At 52.3% G+C, this 24,577-nt stretch overlaps 2 protein-coding genes across 2 annotated transcripts; both read right to left on the minus strand.

The window, feature by feature from the left end:
* Nucleotides 1-1,219: 1,219 nt before the first annotated feature.
* On the minus strand, nucleotides 1,220-6,904 carry LOC119140434 (prion protein). The gene is made up of 2 exons (XM_037371788.1): nucleotides 6,781-6,904; nucleotides 1,220-3,824 (listed from the first exon to the last, which is right to left on the minus strand). The coding sequence occupies exon 2, from the start codon at nucleotides 3,820-3,822 to the stop codon at nucleotides 3,028-3,030; it is 795 nt and encodes a 264-aa protein (XP_037227685.1). The 5' UTR covers nucleotides 3,823-3,824; nucleotides 6,781-6,904; the 3' UTR covers nucleotides 1,220-3,027.
* A 10,624-nt stretch (nucleotides 6,905-17,528) lies between these two features.
* PROM2 (prominin 2) lies at nucleotides 17,529-24,008 on the minus strand. The gene is made up of 23 exons (XM_037371763.1): nucleotides 23,792-24,008; nucleotides 23,527-23,576; nucleotides 23,218-23,420; nucleotides 22,978-23,098; nucleotides 22,720-22,783; nucleotides 22,545-22,634; nucleotides 22,240-22,439; nucleotides 22,093-22,167; nucleotides 21,943-22,006; nucleotides 21,668-21,827; nucleotides 21,391-21,543; nucleotides 20,908-21,031; nucleotides 20,282-20,373; nucleotides 20,112-20,196; nucleotides 19,842-19,988; nucleotides 19,651-19,722; nucleotides 19,484-19,576; nucleotides 19,319-19,372; nucleotides 18,823-18,903; nucleotides 18,551-18,619; nucleotides 18,310-18,399; nucleotides 17,977-18,083; nucleotides 17,529-17,883 (listed from the first exon to the last, which is right to left on the minus strand). Exons 1-23 carry the CDS (start codon nucleotides 24,006-24,008, stop codon nucleotides 17,820-17,822), a joined length of 2,475 nt encoding a protein of 824 aa, XP_037227660.1. The 3' UTR covers nucleotides 17,529-17,819.
* Nucleotides 24,009-24,577: the final 569 nt, after the last annotated feature.

Here is a 24,577-nt window from a genome sequence, read left to right on the forward strand (position 1 = left end):
TGGGTTTTTTTCCTTCTTTCTGGTTTTTTTTTTTTTTTTTTTTTTTCCTCTTACCGCTGGGCTGCAGCTTGCCAGTGCAAGGCTTATTAGGGGATGGGTCTCCCCAGCCCATCACTGCAGGGTTGTATCTTCATTGCTACCTATTTCTCTTTCCAGTTTGAAATCACTGTCATTTTACCTTGAAAAATCTTAATTAAGAAGAATTGTAGAAACCTCCCCATGGCCCTGACCAGCAGGGTCCTCCCCAGCTTGAGGACCGGTGAAGCAGTTTTCCCTGTGGCAGAGCTGGGGGCTTTGGGGGTCTTGAGTTTATTTTTTCCCCCTTTTAAATGATACGACAAAAATCCTGAGATATTCCGTTGTATATAGGGCAAAATAACACCCTAAATAAAATGTCCCTGTAAAATTTGGTGCTAGGAGGCAGCTGGATGCCGAGTTGGTGTCGGATGAGCGGCGGCCGCAGGGATGCTTAGGACAGACCTAATAACCTCACAGGGGCTTTTTATTCCCCAAATCCTTCTTTCCAGTACAATTTTTTTAATTGCTTTTGCACAGAAAAAATGTGAAGTGTGAGATCCTGACCTTATATTTTTATTTTCCTCCTTTTGGAAACTAGCTCCCAACACTAAACCCTGCCTGCCATCTATTTTTTTGCCCCACTCCCCACTTGCTGCCTCACCTATTAATATCGAGAGCTATCGTGGTGATGCCCAGCAGCCAAATTCAAGCAAAAAGACCCTTTTATTTTGCTCTTTCCGAGCACCTGCAGGAGCTCTGGATCCCTGTTATGAGCCTCTTAAGGTTTCCTCTTTGTGAGCAAGCTGCTTGCATGCAGGAATAGTAATTTATTTAGCTTTTTTCCTTTATTATTCTGCCAAAAGTATGCAAAAGAGTCACATTTGGGGTTTACCTGGAGCATCGCTCAAAGACCACATCCTTCAGCACCCTTGTGGGCAAGGGGTTTTGCAGCACGTCCTGCGTAGGCTCAAACCAAACAGGTCCAAGGGTTGGTCTTGAGCTTAAAATAAAAGCACCATCCAGCTGAAGGGTCCAAACTCTTTCATCTTTTTAATTGTAATTTTTAACCCTTGCTGTAGTCTGAGTCATCTAACGGTGGTACTGGTTTAGGTACTGGGGGAATTTGGAATTCTGGCAACATGAGGTAGGGCTTGGGGCTTCACATGAAGGTGGTCGGGCTTAATGCCACTGAAACAGCAAATGTAGAAACTCTTTTATTAGACAGAAAATAGATGGAGTAAATACAAGGTATAAATGGGTGTTGACCTTCTATGGGGAGAAGAAATCCCTGGCCCCAACCAGCGCTTTGGCTTTATTAGGAACTAGTTGTTGGATGGGAGCGATGCCGTTCGTGGGAGCAGGGGAGGAGAAGAGGTTAACAGAAATTGTGGGGTTTAGGCCGAATTTAATGCTGAAAGGGAACAAAGGCGCCCACAGGCTGGGGAAGCAGGGACAGGCAGGGCAAAAAATGCCACTTCTGTCCCTGGAGCTGCGGGGCCGAACAAGAGCTGCTTGCACGAAGGAGGCTGACGTGCATCTTGGCTTTATCCATTTTAATTTGTACCAGACGTCGAACACTTAGAAAAGTATTGGAACGGCAAATCTCATGCATGCACCGTTACGGATTTACAAAACATTCGCGTATCACAAAGTACGAGTTACCTCAAAGCCCTGCTTTTCTGGTGAATATCCTGAAAGATTTCTCTATATTGGTTTTTTTATATGTATATATATATATATATTTCTTCACTTAGTTTACACCGATGCGAAAAATCATTTAGGACGGTGTCATTCAGTGCCTTGCAAAAAAAAAAAAAAAAAAAAAAATACACAAGAGATATTAAATAGAACTCGGGGTGACCGGTTCAACAAGCACAGCTTGGCAGATGCTACAGGTTACATGCAACCCAGCATCGGCCCAAAGATGAGAAGCAAAAATTTCACCCACCGCTTCCGCCTGCCAAACAAATCACTTGCAAATCACTTTTTTTTTTTTTTAAAGTATCTCCCATCCCATTGCTTTTCCCGATGCTGTTTGCTGTAACCATATGATTTAGCTGATTTATGTCTCTCGCTACGTGCTCGACCCCCCGCCACGCCCCCCGAGCATCCTTTTTGCTGTATTTACATCCCTTAGGTCAAGGCGCCGAAGTGTGAGCGTGACTTGTCACCTATCGAGCATCCAACCCAGCTTTTTCTTGGGCTGTGACACGCCAAACGTTACTGCTTTGTAGGATTTTTTGGAGCGTTCAGCAGCACTTTTTGCCTTTAGGTAGGCTACGAAACACAGTGAGGCTCAACCCAAAGCAAAGCGGCGCAGGAGCCAGCCAAAACCCGGCCGGGGGCTTCAGCCTCGCTGCAGGGGGCGGGGGAAGAAAAAAAAAAGAATAATATTATTTTTGCCTATTGCTGCAGGAAGTATTTGCAGCATGCAAGGTGCGGAGCGGGTGGGGTATGTACATGAGGAAGGATGGATGGTTTTTAGGATTAAAGGGTTAAAATTGCAACCTGGCAGCTTGTTGCTTGGAAAACCCATAACCTGACCCTCCTAAAACCCCTGGGGGGTGTATAGGTGCTAGGGCGCAATGCGGCGCGCCCTGGGGAGAGGGGTTTTTGGTGGCAGCGGGACTAAGGGGATTAGATAAAACCCTGCTTGTTAGCCAAGAGGATTTTCGGAAACGCTCTTGCAGGAATGCTGAGGACTGCGTGAGCTCCTCTCTGCTCAGTCCCTCTCAGGGTGGCCCCAAGGAGGAGGAGGAGGAGGTGGTGAAGGCCATTTTTTCGTGCTTCCAGCTCCGTCGCTGTCCTGCCACGCCGGGGACGCATTTGGAGTGGAGAAGGAAATTTTCATCCAGTTGCTTAAACCGGAGCCTCTGGGGAGGTGATGGGGAGTATCTGTGTGCCCCAAGGGCTCTTCACCAACGACGACCGCAAGCAAGAACGGGGAGGGTTTGGGGGTCCCCATGGGGGGACAGGTGACATCTCGAAGCCGTGGGGATCCGGGACACATCAGTGCATGACGAAGAGGGTGAGGAGGAGGAGGGCAGCGAGGGAGGCGTCGGCGAGGTGCAGCCGGATGCCGGAGGCCAGGCGGTACTCACGGTACTGCTGGATGCACATCTCCCGGATCACCTTCGTCACCACCTTGGTCTCCAGCTCCACCTCCGTTTGGTTCGCCGCCGGACCAGCCTCTGAGACATTCTTCTTGGCGGCGGGTCCAATGTTGTGTTCGGTCACCGTGATGTTAAAGCAGTCGGCGACGAAGACGTCCTGCGAGACGGGGCTGCTGTAATCCCGGTAGTAAACCTGGTTGGGGTAACGAGCTGAATTCTCATTCCACCATCGGTACTCATCAGGGCTGTCAAAGCGATAGTGCATCCCCGACATGACACGTCCCATGGCGTAGCCACCCAAACCTCCCACCACGGCGCCCGCCGCCGCCGCCCCGGCCACGTGCTTGAAGTTGGTTTTGGATTTGGGGGGTTTCCATGGCTTTTGGTTGTGGTAACTGCCTCCGCTGGATGGGTTGTAACCCTGTCCCCACCCCGGGTTGTGGGGGTAGCCTGGGTTGTGGGGGTAGCCTGGGTTGTGGGGGTAGCCTGGGTTGTGGGGGTAGCCCGGGTTGTGGGGGTAACCAGGATTTTGGGGGTAGCCGGGCTGGCGGGGGTAGCTGGGCTGGCGGTGGCTCCCTGTGCCCCAGCTGCCTCCGCTGGGTTTGCCTTTGCTCTTCTTGGAGAAGGCGACGTCAGTCCAAGCGCCGAGGAGCAGGGCCACCAGGCAGCAGGTGACGAGGAACCTGGCCATGGCTGTGGGACACAAGGACAGGCAGCGTTACAGGCAGGAGGCAGAGACCTGGAAGCCGCTGCATCCACGCCACCGCGAGCATCACGGGCTTTAGGCATCATATGAAACTTATGCACCGTATCAAACACTTATTGTCCTCTAATCCAGCTGCAGGATAAACAGCTTTGAACTTAAATGCGTATTTATCCTCCCCAAATCTCCTTATTTTTATATATTTATTTTTTTTATTATATATTTATATCCCCCACCTCCCCAACAGGTCCTCTGCTAGTCACGGCAATTTTAAGTAGTGGAAGAAAAGCTTTTGGGAAAAATGTTTCACTCGATTCAGAGGTAAAAATCCACTTATCAATCTTGCTCGATCGAATCAGATGATATAAATGAGATGTCTGATGTGCAAGGACCGTGGGTTATGAACAGATTCGCCCCAGTCTCTAAGCTTTTGGGTACCCAGGGCTGCAAGGAGGCCAGTGCCCAGCCTTGCCTCAGAGGTTTTTTTTCCCCAAAGAGCAAAATTCAGCCTATTTTGCCCAAGTCCCTGTTTATGAGCAACACGCCTGAATTGAAGAACAGCATTTTTTGAGTTTAATGTGTTTGCAAGTATGTGCTTACTCAGCATTTCACTGCTGGCATCCCAGGGGCACGCCAGGCATCTCCTACGTAAGCTGGTGGGCTGGTGAGGGTGAAATCCCATGTATAATCCAGCCTTTATAATACACACCAGGTCTGCAAATCCTTTGGAAAGACCTTTGGAAAACACCTCCCAAGCTGCAAAATCCCTTTGGATGCCTCCGCGCAACGCCAAGGAGCGCTGAATTACTGTTACACTCGCGTTTAATATGCAAGTCCAGCAATAGCAAAGGGGTTTTTTTGTCCTGCTGGAGGCTCAGCTATTCCCAGAAATCCCCCTGAGCATGCCAGGATGGTGGGGAGGGAAAGCAAAGCATTCCTGGAAAAGTGTGGGTGGGTATTTTGCAGCATTCTTAGATGCTTCAGATGCGCTTTCTGGTTCATGATACAGCAAGAAACAAGCTTTGGGACGTGAGTGGGTTTTTCCTAGCAGCTAATGGACCGACTGCCTCGAGTCACCACTCAGGCCAGCGAGAAGCTTAATGCAGGTCAGAGATGCCGGTCTCTCGTGAGCTGCTGCCCTTAACGGCGCAAGCGGGCAGAACAAACCCCTGGTTAAGCCAGAAATTCTTCTATTACACGTTAGCTATGGTTTTACGGTCCATAAAAAGCAAATTAATCTCTCTTCGGGTTCAGATAATGATGCTCTGCCTCTCCTCCCCGCCCCCCCCCCCAAAAAAAAAAATAAAATCTGCTATTTTGTCAAAATGTTTGAACTAAAGGTCCTTTAATGTCAGTGTTTTGGTTGGGATCGTTAGCAAGACGCTTAATTAAAAGAACAGGGGAGATGAACACGCCTGTCCCTTGGGATGGGGAGGAAAGCCAGGCTTGGACTGCCTGCTCGTAAAAAAATTTGGGTGCAAGCTGCCTGCTTTCAAGCGGCTTTGCTGCCCACCCGCTGGGAGCGAGGATGAGATCAGGGGGGTTAAAAATAGGCAAAAGACATGGGAAAAATTCAGATGGGCAAACGCTCCTTGGGCACTCAAAAGCCAGAAAAGAAATGGGGGGGGGTGAAAGCAGCAAATAGGCAATTAATTATTTTTTTATTATTATTTTTGGAAGCTGTGACTCCTCACAGTGAGTTGCAAGGGGGAGAAAAAAAATCAATCCTTGGATGAAAACAGGTTACAGCAAAGCCCCGGAGGATATTCCAGCCTGGCAGCACCAACCTGTTCATTTAATTGTCTTCGCAGAGCCAAGCTCTGAATAAAGAGGGTGAAGGTTTGTTTGCCTGTGCGCTGCTAATTACCGAGCACCTTGGGCAGCTGAGCTTTGCCCCCCAGTAAATGTGGTGGCTGGTGGAATGTGATGGGGACCAGGGAGCTGCTGCTTTGGGTTCGGAGCTGGGTTCCCTCTGCTTGGAAATAATATTTACGGTGCAACCGTAATATTATTATTAAATTACATTATTGAATGACTTCGCAGGTATTCTTCCCACCCCACCCCCCTCCCAGGACTCTTTTTAACCTTCCTCCCCAGTTTTGCCTCTCTGCAGGCGAACCTAGGCACTAACAAATTGATTCAGGTGATTTATATCAGAGCCGTTTATACCCATGCCGGTGGTGGAGAACCAGAGGAAACCCAGCACTCCTTCAGGGCAGCGGGGGAAGCGGAAAATGGAGGATGTGAAGGAGCGATTGCATGCAGCAATTACGTGTGCTGGGTTGGCAAGAAGGCGGCTTCTGGTTTGGAGAGGAAAACCACCACCCTGGTGCCAAAATAACCGTGGAAATAACCTTGTTAAGGTGCCCGAGGGGAGAGAAGAAATGAAGGGGGGGTGGGGAAGGGGAAGGTAGAGAAAGCGATGCGGTGAGGAGGGTGGGAAGATGCTTGGGAATGGGGGTGTCCAGACCCTCCCGGTGATACTAGGAAGGTTTTGGCTCTTGGTGGGTGAAAAATCCAAGTGGGGCCTCTGGGGAAGGCAGGATGCAGGCTGGCTTTCTGAAAATGCCACCCCTCGTTTTTAGAAATCCCTCCCCCCTTTTTTTTTTTGTTTTTAACCCCCCAAATAATGGGGGAGCAGAGTCCTGCGCAGCTATGGGAAAGAACAAAACATACCAGGTAGCTCTGGGCAGGGGGGGAAGAAGAAATCTCCCAGCACTGGCTTAGAATCAACCCCGAGTAAACAAGCGCTGGGTGAGAAGCAGAGCCGTGTCTTTTAAGGAGGACGCTTGCCTTCAGAGCTGGAAATATCTATTTTTAGGCAGTGATGACAGGGAGAAGAGGCAGCCCCCCATCTGCTGTGATGCTGCTCAGTGTTAAAAGCTCTCTCACCTCTGGATTTATCCCACCTGAAGCCCCCAGGTCCCATTTTCCCCCGACACTCACCGTCTGGGAGCCCGTTGCTTGCTTGGTTCAGGGTGATTCAGCCTCGGCCACAGAGCTACGGGGAGGAATAAATAGCAAGAGGGAGGAGCTGGCTTCTGCGCAGCCCAGCCCTGCACAGCCTGGCCAGCATCCATCCTCCTTCCCTAGGGAATACCGCAGCCGGCACCCTGAAAAATTTGGGTTCACCCCCCCGTCATCCCTCCCAGCAGATAAGGGCATGGGAGGCAGTGCCGGCGACCAAACGGGTGGCTGGAAAAATTGCAGCACTTGGATGGTTTATTGAAGAAATATCGCTGGGATCTCCAGGGTTTGCGGCTGGTTTGGAAATCTTGGAAAACTGGAGCACTTGGATGGTTTATTGAAGAAATATCGCTGGGATTTCCAGGGTTTGGGGCTGGTTTGGAAATGTCGGGGTCGAGGCTCCGGGAGAAGAAAGGAGGCTTTTAGCAGTTGCTGGCTGCAGCTCCTAGTCCATTAGCCTGTGAAATAGAGAGATGCTTTGCAGGTTGGTGGATAGAAAAAAAACACAGGCTCAGACCTACAGGGGAAAGGAGGAATCTATCTTCCAAGTTTATTTCGCTCCAGAGGAATAAAACTCGCTCCTGCGCAGAGCGGTCACGCTTCATGTTGAGGTACCCTGATATTTATAGGGAGGAAACGCCGCAGAAGGCAATTTAAAATTAGGTGGGATGCTTATGGCAAGCTGGGGCTTTTACGGCACCCTCTTCCAGAGGGTAAGGATATCTGTTTAGGATAGAGACCTAAAGCCCAGGATGGGGAGTTCTCCCATTCTTTAGGATTAGGATGGGCTCTAAATAAACAGGTTAATTCCAGAGCAACCTGGGATGCTTGCATGATGGTTGGGAGATGCAAATAAAGCTCTAAACTAATTGCATTGGGACTGATTCTGGCACAGCCACACGATGAAGCCAAAACCCTCCTGAGGTTTTGCTGTCCAAAATAGCCCGGCCAGGTATGGCCATCCCGGCGATGCTCCCACCCCTGGACCACAGAGCACATCTGGCTGTAAAGAAGATTTCCGCCTTGATGCTCCATATACTTGTTTATCCATCTGGTGGGATTATGTTAAAAAAAAAAAATAAAAAAATCTGTCTGGCAGGGAAATGGTCTGCACTGGGTGCTTTGGCTGCACCAGTGAGACATACATTTTAATTTCTGGAGGAGAAAATTGAATAACAGGGGCAGGATTAAGGTCAGTGAGCCTGTCAAAGCTCTCTCTTAGAATACACAGACATATTTATTCCTTGTGAGAATGTGCAGATGGCTCCTGGTTCCCTGGTTTTGGTTTAAATACTCTTCAGTGGGCTGTCTAAATGCCAAAGCCAGGAAAAGAAAGAAATGCAGCATTGGGAATGGAATGGTTGGGATGAATTCATTCACAGCTTCTAAAAATCAGGTTTTCTTCCATAATAATATATTTTGGAGGAAGTTCTGCTCTTGTCTGGGGAAATACAGAAACTCTGTGGGATCCCAGCTGTGAATCGAGCAGGAGCAGCCTATTGACTATTGATTAATTTTTAAGGTATTGTGGAAGTTAGCAGTGCTAAAACCACCCAAACCAGTATATCCACAGCAACTACAGAATGGAGCCGTGTGCCACAGGGTTTCTTTGGCATCTCAGGGTAAAATCGTTGCCGGCAGCCAGACAAGAGCTGCATTGATCTCTGCTGGAGGTTTGGCCCTTCTTCGTCCGCAGCTCAGGCAGCAGCAGAGGAAATAATGCACCGTTAAGTGCGACAGGGGTTCATGCCAGGTTAGAAAGCATTAATGGGATGGGGTTTTCTCGTAACAAATGGAAAATGCTGACTTTGGTTTAATGATGAGCTGGGAAAAGCCCCAGGTTCATCTGGTCTTGCTTCATTGCATCTCATTGATTTTTTTTTTTCTCTTTTTTTTTTTTTTTTTTTTTTTTTGCTTTAATTCATGCAAAATACTTTTACTCACATAACTCCGGACTTGGAGAATTAGCCACAGCTTGCAAAGGCAGGGGGAGGCATTCAAATAGTTTGTAGGAGATTTGGAGGTAATTTGGTGGGGTTTGGAGGTAGGGATGAAGTCCCACAGCCTGACCCTATCCCGCCATCCCTCCTTGGAGCTGGCAAAGAATCTGGGCTTGAGCTCGCCCCATCTGAAATCACGCTTAGCTCATCAGGAAACCTTTTTCAACCCTCCAAAGGCAAAAATAAGGGGAAACAAGTGCTGTGTTTGGACAGTTAATGAAATGCATTTTGCAGAACTTGGTTTATTTTCTAGTCTCACCACGGAATAGTCTCTTTTAAGTAAAACTCCTCTGCTTGTATTTCTTGGGAACCAGATGCCTCGGTAATATTTGGCTCCTCGCTGGATGAAAGCAGAGAAAATGCAATTTGGGGAATAACGGGGGTGACAGCAGTGCAGGGAAGGAAGCGCTGGGGGCACTTGATTTCCAGCCAGAAGGAAAGATGCCGCTCAGTCAGGCTGTATTTTCCCATGTCAGTAGAAAATTGTGTAAGTAAAAAATGGAAGCCTTTTAGGGTGTTTTGCATTTTCTGCGGTGGTGAGGGCTTCATGACATGCATGGAGTAAAGCTTTGCTGGGGCTCGCAGGCCTGCAGACTGCAGGAAGGGCAACTCCCCCCTCAGAGAAGAGAAATGTCATTTTTGGCCCATTTTTAGTAGAAGAAGGGGTTTTCCACACATAGAAATCTTTACCTGCGCCATTATTCTGTAGTAAACTGCAGGATTACACCTCTCACGGGTGGCATTTCTCCTTTGCTCTTGACAATCCTAAGTTTTCCTGTAAAAAGAAGTAAATAAGAAGGCTTACAAATGTTTAGCCTTTTGCCATGGATGGAAACCAGCCAGGAGGCAAAAAAACTGGCAGGAGCAGGACACCAGTTACACAACCTGCGATGGTGGGAAGAAGTCCCAGCGAGTCCCTAATCCCGGAGGCACGTGAGGGCACGAACGACGTGCCAGGAGAGGAACCACCGAGGGGGTAAGCAAGGAACACAAACTTTCAGTGCAGTATCTCATGTTGCTTCCAGGAGGGGGTTTCTTTTTTGGCCAGACATGGTTCTGTTGCAAAGCCAAGGAGCGCAAAGCTATCATGGAAAAAATAAATCGGTTTATGGCTGCTCTAGTAAATGCGACTCATTGCAGCCATGATGCTGGGGAGGAGTTTTTGTCATCCCCCCTCCTCCATGTTGATCTGCCTTCCTCACCAGTGATGTCTTTTTGCAACGCGATCTACGGGCAGACATGACTCACAGGCAACAGGATCCTGGCAGCATCTGCCTGCTGGTGGGAGGCTCCAGGGAGGAACTATATTGAAAGGTGGGTTTGGGGGAAGAAAGCAGCAAATAAGGCAAGGCTTTTCTGGTTGTGTTTCAAAGACAAAGCTAGAGCCTTGAGGAAGAGATTAGCCAAAAGAATTTAATAGGAATTTCTTTTCCGCAGGGAGCGGCAGCTGAAATATAAAATATCGGAGGCTGCACGTACCCTCCTTCTTTTTACTATTGGACAACTGTCTTTAAAAGGCTATAAATGTTCATCCAGCTGCTACAATCTCATTAGGAGTGTAATAGCCTCTGCTCATGTGCTAGCTGCTATTCCGGGGAAGGGACACACCTAAGCTCTTTACGGATGAGAGGGAAGGGAGGGACTCTCCCTGGCTGTGGGCTGATGCCTTCCCAATGATGCACTGCGTCTTTAGAAGATAACCTGCATGGGACACAGCTCCCAAAAATGCGTCTTCAACCTCTCCCAGGGTTTGGAGGTATCAACTAGGTGCTAGAAGGTGAAAAATCAGCTTTTATTTAAAAAAAAACAACAAAAAACCCCCAGCCAAACAAAAAAAAAACCCAAAACTTTTTCATTTTGGAATAAGCACTGATAATAAAAATGCTTTGAAAGTGGAGAAAAAAAAAAATCAAGTTTCGGTACTTGAGCGTCCCTGCTGTCAGCTGAGTTAATTTATGGGAAACGGAGAAGTCAGTCATGCTTGTTGGAAGAAGATGTTTGCTGTCCGAGCCAGTTTCAGCCCAGCATTTGGTTTAAAAATATCCCATCCCAGTGCCTTGGGTGCAGCCACTGCAGGGCACACAGGGTTTGTGCCTCCGGGCTGAACAATTCCCTGCTGTGTCCAGGGGAACGAGCAAGGGGAAGAGCTATAACCCTTCGCAGAAAGGGCTCGTTATGTCCTTTTGTATCAATAAACCTCCTGTTTTTTGAACAGACAGGACAGCCTGGTCTTTGGGCTCTTTTAAATCATGACTCCCCTCCACAAAGCTGCGGGAACCAATACTTTCCCAGCAATCCTACAATTCAGCTTCCCAAAAAGTTCCCTGAGCGGGGCGATACCAACCAGCTGGCTCCTTTGCAGGAAAAGCTGAATATCTGTATTTTTTTTTCCTCGCAGCAGAGCCTGTAATATTTGACTCACCGGTAGGCTTTCCTATGCCTCTCTCCCATTTATTTTTAACTCGCAATCCCCTTGGAAGACTTTCCGAGATCAGAGCAGCGGCGTAAGCACATTGCATGACATAACATGGTTGTGCTGAGGTCACCTTCTCAAAAATAAACCAGGGCACACCCGGGATGGGTGAAGGCGCTCCCATTTTCATCGTTTCTACATCAATCATCCAGGCCAGCCTCTGATCCCGCTTCGGAAACTGCTCCTATCCCAGGTTGCGTCAGCTGTGTGCCGAGAGTTTGTAGGAGTGTGCCGAAATCCTGCAGGATGTGTTTAAATGTTGTATTCCCCAGGCAGAGCCGCAGGCACGAGCATCTTCTTTTGGAGGTGTGATGGGTGGAGGGATAATGCTGCGGTCCTTGGGGCTCCCTGTGGATTCTTGGCTGGGTTGCGTTGGGAAAGGGGCAGGAGAAATCAGTTTTCCCAGTGGGAAAAGGGACTGTGGGACGAGATGGGGAAATGAGATGGGGAAAGCTGAACCCCAGGAAATACAAACAATTGTTTGATTTTTAATTAGAAAAAGAAAAAAAACAATGGACTGAAACAAAAACCAGATTGAAGATGGAGAAATAACTTAAAAGAACTGTTATGTTTTTCTCTTAGCTATACGTTTTTCCTTTATATACATAATTTTGTTCAGGTCTTCACCTTGTTTATTCACGTGAGATCAAACTGAGCTTCTGCATCCCATGACCTGGTTTCTAACACACATGCACAGCAAGGATGAGATGATTAAACCCAACTCGCTCACAAAAAGAGTCATGCAAATCCTCTTAGCTGAGCCGGTGAGTGTGTTTCCACCCTGATTTTCCCCCTCTGCCTCCATATAAAGGGTTCCCAGGGCCAGGGATAGTTTTCTGAGGTTTCATCCCCCTTTTCTCCAGGTTTAAATGAGAATAAACAAAGGTGAACTGGGTTTGGGAAATGTGTGCCTATGGGGGAAACTGGCCCAGATTTTTTGCCATCAGGGTTTTTAGTCTATTGAAACAGTTTCCCACGTGATGTGCACCTTTCCATCCATTTGGGAGCATTTTCCAGCTGGGATGTTGACCCAAGACCACACAATGACTTAGTCCAAAGCTTTTCTTTCCACTAAAGCAACAAATTAAAGGCTCTTTATGAAGATTGTGCTGAACATCAGGCTGATATTATATACCAAAGAGACATGATATACCCAATATTCAGGCATTATATGCTGAATCTGCTCCATATGTTTCATTCTCTGCCCTTTTATCTTGGAAGGGGAGCTGCTGACAGGGAAAAGCTTTACCACTGCCTGCATGGGAGGAAGAACAAGCCAATAACCACCATCTGACACGAGGGAAAGCCCAGGGAGAGACTAGGCTGCTCTGAAGATGTTCAAGATGCTCATACAGAGTTGTCACGGGCACGATGCTCTCCTCAGTCATCTCCATGGCTACCTCAGTGCCTAGCGGAGGGGATACAAGCGGTGTAGGAACGGCATCGTTAGCTGGAATGCTGCATGCTCTCTCTTGGCTGAGCTAAATACGTAATCCAAGAGGTTTATTTCCAGGGATGATGGCTGGCTTTTAGGCTGAGTTTGAAGGCAGCTGAGATTACAAATGTTTTTGTTTATGAAAATCTGAGATTTGTAACATGTCCCCCGAGGTATTTCTACAGTGGACACATTGGAGTACAAGTACATGATGTACTTAGACGAGTCTCGGGCAGGGGTTTACTTGCCTTTAGCCAGTGTGATTGAAAAACTCAGATAATATTCCTGCTTCTGACCCAAGATTAATGCTAGGGGAATGGCTACCCTAAGAAATAAAGCTGTGTATAGATAAGGAAGGTGAGCTTTGACAGGGATGTGGAGAAGAAAGCATTTTGAAATGAGGCTTTTTTTCCTCAGCTAGCCATTTGTTTTGGTAAACAGCAGCAAAGATAATGCACAATAGTACCATCTAGTTAACACAGTCTGGAGCTGAGAGGTACTAGCTTTAGGGACTGAGCAGAGATGCCAGAGCCAACAGATCCCCTACAGAATTTCTCCTTTATCTCCTCAACTTCTCCAAAACAACACACAACGGTGCAGCTCACAGCCTGGGTGGAGAAAGCCGGGATGGTAAATCATGTAAAATCTGGACACGGGTCTTGGATTACAAAGGAAGAAGCCCACAGGCTTGTCAGGGCTTGGGATTGCCATGATCTCTGTGCCATCAAGAGCAAAAATCCAGAGGCGTCATGCACAGGCTGCAAGGCATTTTATCTAGCGATGCTTTGAGAGGATGGAGGAAAATTATGATGGCCATAAACCTTGCTATGAGTCCACAGGTGGGAGGAGGCACCAGAGGAGACGACTCCCAGCTTGGACAACAGTGTTTTGCTCTAGTGATGGGCAGAGATTTTTTTTTTCCCCTCTCTCTCTACAATTATCCCTAAAGCTGCGTCTTGTTGAACAACACAGCTCTTAATGTGCCCTTTTCCCAGCAGCTCCGGCGACCTTGGCCCTCAGCTTGTTTTTCAGTGCATTTCTCAGCAAGCCCAGGGGGACTCTGGGGAGAGAATAATGATCAAAGTACAGAAACTGGAGGAAATTAGTTTTGCATTTACAGTGGCGGGTCAGGACCAGCTGTTTATCCTGAGCCAGAGGGGACAAGGCAAATTGTTCGCACCAGGCTCGGTGCAAGGAGGCTTCCTGCAAGCAAAGCCCCATCCGCAGCCGTTAAATAGCAAACAATAACCAGCACTAATAATACAACACAGTTTATTTTTCCCAGGGTGTTTTCTTGTTCATATTCTGGCTTGAAACATCTGTGCGGTCCAAAATATTTTTGCAGTGTCAATAACCCAAGGAGCTTGTCATGCTAAAAATAAAGGAAGCTGGAGGAAAGCCTCTGGGACATGATTTCTTACAAACCTCAGCCTGTTTGGAAGCTTGGGTTACTCTGCTAAGGATGCATTAGATAATGCATTAGATAAAAAAAAAGAGGAAAGTTTCACATAATTACTCAACTCCTCAGCTGAGATTAAGAAACAGAGCTGAGAACTGGGCCCTTATTGCTCCCTCACTAATTGCTGGAGCTCTCCTGCACAAATAGCTTGAAAATGAATGTTTTGGGGAGTGGGATGGGAATGAAGTTTTGAGCAGCTCTTCACGGCAGCTGGTTTTGTATCTAAGCTTTCTGAGCTCTTTTCAGGGGATGATGAGAAAAACAGATGGAAGAGGTCACGGATCCTTTTTCTGGTGAAAGAAAGGAGGTTGGCATTCCTTGAAAAATGGGGAGGGGGAAAAAAGGGAAATGAAATAACAATAGTAAACCTGAATACTATTTTAATTCCAGAAATAGGCTGATTCTTGCCAAACTGGCTGCAAGCGCTTTTCCTGTATTTCTCCTTAGTTCTGGGAATAGAGAAGAGCAATTTATGTCTTGAAATAGGTGTTGGTGGGCAACTGCACCTGAGCTGAGCAGAGCTCCCAGCTCTCTGCCACAGACCCAGCCCAGCAAGGAAGAGACAGCAATGCTGCTGCCCTCCAGCCCTTTGAATTATTGATCTTATATGTACTAATTATAGACACTTCTCAGGGTTAGTAGGTAGAACACGAGGAAGGTGTGCCAGGTGAGGTGGCACAGGAGTTGAATTTCAAAAGGGGAAGATTTGCGAAAGGGTTTAATCAACATCAGTTTAGTTAAGTCCTTATAAGCACAGAATACGGATCCCAGCCAAACTGAGATAGAAAAAAACCCATCTGACAGAGGAGTTAACCCACATCCAGGAGCTGGAAATGAGCTAGTTTCAATCTTCAATTTATCAATACAAGTAATCAAGCAGAGGGAAGGTATGGCAGCCTATGCAAGGTGTGCCTTTGGGGAGGGATTGGAGGTTAATCATAAACCATGATCTTGCTTTGGGTGAGAAATCATTACCCAGCTTGTCTTTTTTTTTTTTTTTTTTTTTTCTCCCCATAAAAGATAAAATGTCCTCCAGTTGGTTGAGGACAATTTTGTGGATTATTTGTTGGTGAATTGCTATTAATTCAGAGATGCAACTGCTCACGTTTTTAATCCATCTACCTCCCAGGCAGGGAACAGAAATATTGCAGTGGTAACCATGCATATTTATAATATGCATCTATTTTGGGGTGAATTCCTCTGTTATTCATCACTTGTCTGTGTGCTTATCTGTTATTTACTGTAACCCAGCTAGATGAAATAACTTTAGGAAGAACAGCCAGCTGAATTTGGCTCATTTGTTTGCAAACTTGTACCATTTTTTAATCAGTGGATCAGCTAAACAAGTATTATTGCATTTACGTTACTTACCATTTAAAGTAGATAATCCCTTTGCTCTTCTGGACCACACTGGGTATTATTTTATTTAAAATGTAGTACTACTGCTGAGAAGGGCTTATAAAAATGAAGCAGGCCTTTCCCTTTTAATTATCTCAGATGTTCGTGGCTATAAGCCTTTAAAACATACCCAGCTGGGAACAGAAGGGTCGTGGACTTATTTTCTGATTGAATCCCAGGTACCAACATCCCCACACCTCTGCCTCTCACCACCACCAACCTTCCTCTGACTTCAAAAGACTCCATGTTAAAGTTAGTTTTTGCAGATGATGCCACCAGGCAGTTTCCAGATGGGCTGCAGCCACCCGTGGGCATGGGGATTCCTGCAGAAATCTTCCTTTGGGCTTCAGCTCCCCAATCCCTTTTGCAAAAAGCCTTAGCAATGCTGACCTCTGCAGGCAAGTACTTCATAAAAGCAGCTGGCTCTAGGCAGCAATAACCTAAATAATGCATAAAACAGGTATTTTATGCTGGCTGTGGGTAGCAATAGCCTTTTAATAATGCATAAAAAGGGGATGTTTCTCTGTTGGTTAGTAAACATGAGTATTGCGGTGAGGGAAATACTGGGAAATCCTCATTCGCTTGGAAGGGGCTGATTTTTAATCCTGTATAGATTTTGTACATAATTTGCTGGTTGGACAGAGTGCTTTGAAGTCAGAGGATGAAGCACATGAATGAAAAGCAAGCATTTCATGCCATAAAGCCATCGATGCTCTAAACTGGGAGTCAGAGGCCCTGCCAGGGCTTCCTTGGGAGGACTGAAGAGCCAGAAACTATCTGCTTAACTTATAGTTTTGCCCCTGAGACTCACCTCTAATTAAGCTCTAATTATAACAGCATCCTGTGGGCCAGGAGGGCCACCAGCCTTGCATGGGGTTGTATGTGCAGGGTCTCTGGGGGGCTGGAGATGGGGGTCCCCTGGGCCCAGACCTGATAGCCTGGCCCAGCTGCCTCCTCAGGGCCCAGCCTCGGAGCACCCCCAGCCTCTCCTCAGCCCCAGTGGACCTGTGCCCCACCAGCCCCTCAGCCATCGCCCTGGGGCCTTCTCTGGCCCCACAGTCTGTCTAGTCACGGCCTCCCCTCAGCCCCAGTGGGCCTGGAGCCCACCAGGCCCCAGCAGCCCCTCAGCCATCGCCCTGGGGCCTTCTCTGGCCCCACAGTCCTCCAGCCATGGCCTCCCCTCAGCCATCACCCCAGGGCCTTCCCCAGCCTCACAGTCCTTCCAACCACCACGTCCCCTCACCCCCAACAGGCCTGGAGCCCGCCCAGCCCCACCAGCCCCTCAGCCATTGCCCTGGGGCCTTCCCTGGCCCCACAGTCCCTCCAGCCATGGCCTCCACTCAGCCCTGGTGGGCCTGGAGCCTGGTTGCCCATCAGCCATCGCCCCGGGGCCTTCCCTGGCTCCCCGGTCCTCCAGCCACGGCCTCCCCTCAGCCCCAGTGGGCCTGGACCCCACCCGGCCCCAGCAGCCCCTCAGCCATCACCCCAGGGCCTTCCCTGGCCCCACAGTCCCTCCAGCCATGACCTCCACTCACCTCCAGCAGGGCTGGAGCCCACCTGGCCCCAGCAGCCCCCTGAGCCACAGGGCAGGCCTCAGCCCCCAGCCCTCACGCCGCTCCCAGCACCTTGGGGGCCTCCCATGGGAGCGGGTGGGCCAGGCCAGGCCGCCCTTCCCCACCTTGGGGGCTGCCCCCACCCCTCCGGCCCTGTAGAGAATGGGGGAGGGGATGATGGCCACAAAACAAAGCAGGTAGTGGCGGGTTTGGCTGAGGAGGACTTTAATGTGCCCACTGCCCAGGGGTCCCGGGTGTGGGGAAGCGTTGTGGGGCAGGTGTCCTTCCCTGTGGGGTCTGTGAGGGGTACGCCAGCAGTCAGTGAGAGCTGCAGGGAACCCTCCCCTGCATCCTGGGTCAGCCGGGCTCTGGGAGCATCCTGACAGCTGCTCAGACCCCAAAGGTGGCCGAGAAAGAGACGTCGGAGGGACAGAACATGGAGACATGCCCCACATCTGGGAAGGATGCTCAGGCCCAAACAGACACCAAAGAAGAGATGTCAGAGGGACCCAGAGCCCTGCAGAGTGTGGAGATACGTGCCCCGCACTCAGGAAGGATGCTCAGGCCCCAAAGGACACTGAGGAAGAGATGTCAGAGGTGGGGGCCTCTGACATCTGCAGAGCCCTGCAGCACTTGGGCATGAGTTTGACAGCAGTTCCTGGGGTGCAGGGCAAGCAGCCGCACCCGGCAGACCTCCATCCTAGAGCTTGAGTGCTGTGACGCGAGGGATGTGGAAGGGACAGGTCTCCTCTGATCCTGTAGAGCTGCCGAAGGAGAAAACATCAGGGGATCAAGGAGGAGCCCACATCTCTCCCACTCTAGGCAGCCCACCTGCCCACCCCCTGCCCGCCGCTTACATGAGCCGGTTGCGGATGGGGCGAAAGTGTTTGGTGAGCCTGATGGCGAAGATGATGTTGGGGATGAGAAAGAAGGTGCAGCATCCCAGGCTGAACCAGAAAGCATTCTGCAAGGAGAGAGCAAAGGGGTCCGCGCTGAGCTGTGCAGGAAGAGGCAGCCCCCAGGCTCTGGAGGGGTCTGGGGAGCCTTGCGGTGGCTGGTGCTGGCGGTGTGGGGGTGTCAGGGCTGCTCTCAGCCCCATCTGCCCCTACTTCATGCTGGTTGGGGGTGGGATGCTGCCCTGTGTAGGTCCCCACCAGACCCCCGCAGAGGGACAGGGACAGGATCCTTACCCAGGGGTCGGCGATACGGTCACACAGGATCACTCGCCCATTGTCCAGGGCTGTGGCGAGCGGCTGACACGAAGCCACATCCTCCCTCAGCTGGAACAAGAAGTGGAGACACAGCATAAACCCGCTCCTGGCTTGGGGGGGGATGCATTTTGCTGCCTCAGCTCAGCAAGGGGCTTGCATGCAGCATCCATGGGGGCTCCCAGCCCCAAAGAATCTCCCTGCGGCAAAGACGAGCACCTACCATCTGCCCAACCCAGTTCAGGTACTGTGCGAGGTACCGCAGCTCCTTCCTCGTGAAGCAGCTGATCTCCTGGGCAGAAGGGAAGGCAACATGGAGGGCAAGCGCTGTGCTTCCCAGCCCAGCTCCAGCCAGCTCTGGGCTAATGTCAGGCTTGGAAACGAGGGCTGGAAGCTTCAGGTGCCCTTCCCCTCTGGTGGTGCCCTGTTCTCATTCTTTTGTTCTGGCTGTGGGGAATTTTGTAACCCCTGAGGGCTAATCCAGCCCCAGCTCACCTGCCGGAGGATCTGCTGGGCTTGCACAGGCAGCCGGGCTTCCACTGAGGCCATGGTGGCCAATGTCGTCTTCACCCGCTCCTGGGGAAGCACAGGGAGGACAGAGCATCCTTAGAGCACTGAGCAGCAGGATGGTTGCCCCGGGGATGCCAGGGACAGTGTGCAGGACCATGCGCATGCCTGACTTCGAATGGGATCTGATTGCCAGAGGGCAGGGAAAGAGGGATCTGTCCCAAGCAAAGGAACCCCATCACAGGGAGCGGGTGAGATCAAACACCGTGGGACGGCTCTGCTGGGGACACTGAAATGCAGTGAGTGCTGCAGGAGGATTTCTGATTTGCAGCAGCAAATCTAATAACTAAAGGAGATTGATTCTCCCAGGATGGCATTTTTCCTGGCTCTGCCATCACCCTGTAACTGGCTTTTTCAGACGCTGGCAGGTGGGACCCATAGGGCACAACATATTTTTCAGAGCTAGAAGAAATGACACAAGTACCTGGAGGTGCGGCGCCAAGCGGGAGAGGAACTGGACACTTTCCCCCAGCTTTGCCTGCGGGACAGGGAGGTGAGAAGGGTGCAAAAGCCCCATTGACCCTTTCATGCGGACACTGCTGGACAAATGCCAGAAGCACCGCAAGCCACCAGCCCAGCATGGACTCACCACCAAAGCCTCCTGCGACTGCACCGTGGAGTTTTGCATCTGCCACAGAGCCCGGGCCTCAGCAGCCAGCCGCCCTGCCACCGTGCTGTTCCTCTGCAGGGGGACAGCGGGGTGAGGACAGCCCTGTGGGCACACAGGCAGCCCCCACCGCCCGCCCCACGGCTCACCTGCATTTTCTGCAGCCCCTCAAGGCTCCTCGCCAAGCCAGGGAGGCTGGTCTGGACCACGGGGTTTTTCATCTGGGGGAAGATGGAGTTGGTGGCTGCCCAAAATCCAACCCTGGAAGCTGGCCCCAGCACGGCTGGGCTGCATCCTGCCCTCCGCAGTGGGAACTAGCTCTCTGCAAGCATCCTCTCACCTCCTCCTGGAAGCGCCCATAGTCCACCTCATCCAGGCCACTGCGAGCAAATGTCTCCAGGTCCTGCCTGCCCTCACTGCGGAGGAGCCGCACGTCACCCAAGCGCGCCGTGAAGTCACTCAGGCGTTTTTGGAAATCGGCTGTGTACTGTGGAGGCGAGATGGGGGGATGCTGCGTCGTTGTGGCCAGGCACTTCCATCCCAGTAACCCCAGTAAAGCGTGTGCATCCCTGTGGCGTTACCAGAAGCTCTGGCAGAAGCCAGCCCTCACCTTGGGGGGTTTTAGGTGCTCATCCAGATCGTAGGACCTGTCAAGATGCAGCACCTCCCACAGCCCCGCACCACTCTTGCACTCCCTAGAAGGCAAAAGGATGTTGGCAGTGTGACCCCAGATTAGCTCTCCAATGCAGAAGTGCAGAGGGGGGCTCCTGTGGCACCCACCGGTATGCAGCGCTGAGGTTGGAGTCCCTCCTGAGGTTGAGCTGACGGCTGAGGTTCATGGATGGAGGCAGGTTCCCAGGGGTGTCAATGAACTGGGTCAAACCAGAGGGAGAAGAGGGTCAGCGTGAGGCACAGGCATTCCCAGCAACGATTTGGGGGTGCTCTACCCTCGCAGGTGCGTCCTGGGGTACCGCATCCCAGCCAGAGCTAATCTTGTCTTTGTTTGTATGATCCCCGTTGCAGAGCCTTGCCAGGCAGGATTCAGAGGGAAAGCTGCGGACAGCCCCGTGCAGGGACCTGCCTGCGTGTGTGCAGCCACGGGATGAGCCCTGATGCCATTTGCACCCTGCTCTCAGCCCATCGCAGCGTGATGCTGGCCCTGAGCACCCCAGGGATCCCCAAACACCGGAGGACTCCTGCAGGTAGGAGCATCGTTGCCTCGAGTGACTTAACAGCACCAGGGCAATTCCCCACTGCTGATGCAAATCCAAGGACTTAATCCTAAACTTTTGGTTCAGGATGGGGCTTTTCCGGACCTTTAGAGGGAGGACACAGAGCGTTTGGAGGCATTTTGCTGCACACAAGCAGAGATTCATGGGGCAATGGGTGGATGCATGGCCACCTACCTTGTAAATCTCCTGGTTGACCCAATTCCTGCAAACCAGCGTCTGGATGTTGCCCCCAACCAGGAAGGTGGCAAAAACCAGGAGGATGAGGAGCCAGGAGAACAGGAAAGCCAGGCCCACACCACTGAAAGGGGGAGAGGACGTGGTGGTGGTGGCTTTGCAGACCCGAGCAGGCAGAAGGGCTTGTGGGGACCTGCTGGAACAGCTGCAGCCCTGCGGTTCCCTCCTGCGCCCGGGCATGCCGGGCTGCCTGGGAAGGGCCTGCAGGAGTGGGGTGTGCCGGGCAGCGGGACAGGGGCGCAGGAGCTGCCAGATAGCAGGGAGGAGCAGTGTCTCCCAAACCTGCCGGCACAGGCGGTGGCTTCAAAAGCCTTTCCACCCAGCCAGCTCCCAGTCCCTCCCTTGGCTTTGCGCCTCTGATTTTTGAGGGTGGGGGATGTGTGAGATGGCAACAGCCCCCCCAGCACCCAGAGAGATGCTTACAGCAGGAGAAACTTGGCACCAGCCTCTCCTCGGCACTCGTAGTCACTTGGGTCCTCCCGCTTGGAGAGCCCATATGCCCCCAGGGCCATCCCTGTCACGTTGCAGGCGAGGATGAGGAGGATGATGGAGCACAGCACCGTACCCGCAATCCACCTGGAGGAAAGAGCAGCAGGGCACAGCCTCGAGATACAGGGCTGATGCGCTAACTATGGCTTGGGGGGGCCCAACACACATCTCTGCTGCACCCCCTGCAACCCTTCATGCTCCCTGGTGTCACCTGTACTGCTCGAAGCGTTCCACCTCCCGGAGGTACGGCTGGCTTCTGTCCTCCACCTTCACCAGGGCTTCGCTGACAGGCCGGGTGTAGTCGGGCAGGGGGAAGCCATCAGCGATGGACTGCACCTTCTCCGTCATGCGGGCCATCTCATCCCGCAGATCTGCGGGGCCAAGCCCATGCTGGAGGGGCGGATGGCCCCGCATCCCACCCTGTGTCCCCAAACAGGGATTCACCCCATAGACGGTGTCCCCGCTTGGTCCAACCATCCCACTCACCCTGGATGACCTGCGCCATCCTCTCCACAGCCAGCTCCGGGATGGAGTTGAAGGTACCGTTGCCCTGTGAGGAAAGAGGGGGAGCTGAGCAGCTTGGCCAGAGCCATGTGCCGGCACCGGACTCCCCTGCTTCACCGCAGTTCCCCCAACCTGGTGAATCATCTCCGCAAAGTTGCTTCGGGGCAGACCGGCCAGCGCCTTCAAAACCTTCTCCACCGATGGCACCTTGGAAGAAGCAACCCATGAGCCTTGGGGCTACTGGAATGGGGGGGGGAGGGCACCAGCACCCTGTCCCACCTTGCCGTAGTCAGCACCCAGCTCCAGGCTCTGCGCCCTGCCCAGGACGCTGGCACAGGAGGTGCAGCGCGGGTCATCCAGCAACGCAACCACCCGCTGATGCCGTTCCCGCAGCACTGGCTCCAGCTCAGCCCGCGCTGCCGCCAGCGCCCGCACCGTCTTGTCGAGAATCTGTAAATGGTGCAGCGAGGTCTGTAGGTCTTAAAGAGAAAGCCCAGGGCTAGTTCACGTTGCTCTGCTCAGCTGCCCCGGCTCTCCAGCGAGGCTTCGGCACTGGCCCCGGGGAGAGCTGCGCCCAGCCGTACCTCCAGCCCTGTCCTGCAGCTCTGCCAGTGCCGTGTAGGTCATCGCCTTCAGCTGCGCGTGGATGGAGAGCCCCACGCTCCGGCTGAGCCCTGCAAGGCATCGGGCATCCCATCAGCACCTCAGCCCAGCGGGAAGCTCGGGATGGGGCCTGCCAGTGCACAGCGCAGTGCTTACCACCCAGATCAGAGATGATATGCTGTCGGGGAACCTCGAACTGGTGTACCACCATCTGCACCCCCTGCCAGGAGAGAGGAGCCGGTCGGCCGGTGGTAGCAGCCGCCGGGAGGGGAGGAAGCCTCACATTGCCATTCAAAATACATTTTTAATGCAGCCACGCCAGCTCCTCTCACCTCCCAAACTATTCCATGAGGGAGACGCAGCCATCCCTGGGCTGCACCCCGCTCCAGGGGGGGAAGCCCCTCGGGGACCCACCTGGGGGACATTGTCAATGTGCTGCCGCAGCGTGCGCAGGGTGGTCGGCACAGCCCCCAGCCCCAGCTCCAGCTGCCACTTCACCCGCTGGCTGGTGACAAAAGCACAGACGACGCTGATCCTACCAGGGATGAGCAGACGGTGAGGGGCTGCCCGGCAAAGCCTCCCAGCCCTGTAGGACACGGTTCCCCCCACCCAAGGTGAGGGGGCTGTTTCTTTGGGGTACTTTGGGGGACTCACAGGATGATGAGGGAAGTGAGGGACAGGCAGGCTAGCAGGCAGTGGCGGCGGCAGCCCAGCGAACGCCGGTGGGCACGCAGGCGGCCCCCACACCGCCGGCGGCTCCGGCAGTAACAGAAGCACATCCCGGCCACCGGCATGGCCACGGTGAAGAGCAGAGCCACTGCGGCGCAGACAACATAGCCCAGCTCATACTGCACCACCTATGCGACGGGAGAGCCCGGTCGGCACTGGTGCAACCAGCTTGGGGCACTCTGTTTGCCCAGGTGCCGTCCCTGTGGGATTCTCCCACCCCACGTCCCAGCTCACCTGCGACATCCGCACAGAGCTGGGGTCATTCAGGGCTGTCCTGAGCAGCTCTGCAAAAGAAACCATGGCCCTGGTAAAAGATGTCCCACCCAATGCACCCCCAACCTTCTGCAGGCAGCAGGACCAGGATGGAAGCAGCATCTTCCTCCATGAAGCAGCTCAGCCACCCTGGAGCAGCTCTGGACACGGGGATTGCAGCCAGCAAAACCCTGGCCGTCCCAGCACCTGCGGTGGAGGGGTCCCAGCTCCCCGGCTCAGGACTCACCTGTGGGCAGGGGGTTTTGCTGGATGAGATCCAGGCAGCGCCGGACGAGGCCGTAGAGGGGATCGAGCGAGCTGGGTACCCGGTGCAGTGCTGGCACCCGAATCTCGGCGTGCATGTCGGTGAAGCGAAGGATGTTGCCGGGGCTGGCAAGATGACATTGCTGGGCACCGGCAGGACGCAGCAGTGCCCAAGCCAGCAGCAACCCAGCCGCCTGCATGGCTTTGGTGGTGAGGAGAGAGCCAGGGGGGCTCCGTCAGCCTGCAAGCGGGCAGAGGGACATGCCCGGCCCCAGATGGCTCTCTCCGGCTCGGCTCTCTGCTCCAGGAAACCTGCCTGACGGGTCAGCCACTGTGCAAAGCCCAGACGCTGCCGTGGCTTGTTCCCCCAACAGGATCCCTGGGGCGGCTGGGCTTGGCAGGGCTGCGTGGAGGCGTCTCCCAAACCATCCCAGGCCTGTTTCGCAACCCTCAGCATCCCTGAGTCACCGCCGTGGGATCCCCACAGTCAAGGCCATTCCCAAAACGGGTGGCAAAGCCTCCCCGGGATTTTGGGGAGAGGGTCTGGTCGCGGTGAGGTCCCTCTCCTCGGGCTGGAAGGTTCTTGTCCCCTTTGCAGCCACCTTGGAAGGAGGGATCTGGGATTTGGGCATCACTTGGGGGGGTGGGAAAGCTCTTGCGGATGGGTCCACATCTGTGGACGGGGTCCCTGTGGGGCACAGTCCCCTTCTGCAATGCCCAAGACTGGGGGTTAGTAACAGGCTGGGAAGAAGACGGGAAAACAGGGAGG

Source organism: Falco rusticolus, chromosome 20 (assembly GCF_015220075.1).
Source record: "Falco rusticolus isolate bFalRus1 chromosome 20, bFalRus1.pri, whole genome shotgun sequence".
Lineage (NCBI taxonomy): Eukaryota > Metazoa > Chordata > Aves > Falconiformes > Falconidae > Falco > Falco rusticolus.

Coding starts and splice junctions, on each gene's coding strand:
- LOC119140434 (XM_037371788.1), bottom strand. CDS start 3,822: ATGGCCAGGTTCCTCGTCACCTGCTGCCTGGTGGCCCTGCTCCTCGGC.
- PROM2 (XM_037371763.1), bottom strand. CDS start 24,008: ATGCAGGCGGCTGGGTTGCTGCTGGCTTGGGCACTGCTGCGTCCTGCC. Junction 22,007..22,092: donor TTGCGGAGATGATTCACCAG/GTTGGGGGAACT, acceptor CTTTCCTCACAG/GGCAACGGTACCTTCAACTC. Junction 17,884..17,976: donor CCCATCCGCAACCGGCTCAT/GTAAGCGGCGGG, acceptor CTCCTTCGGCAG/CTCTACAGGATCAGAGGAGA.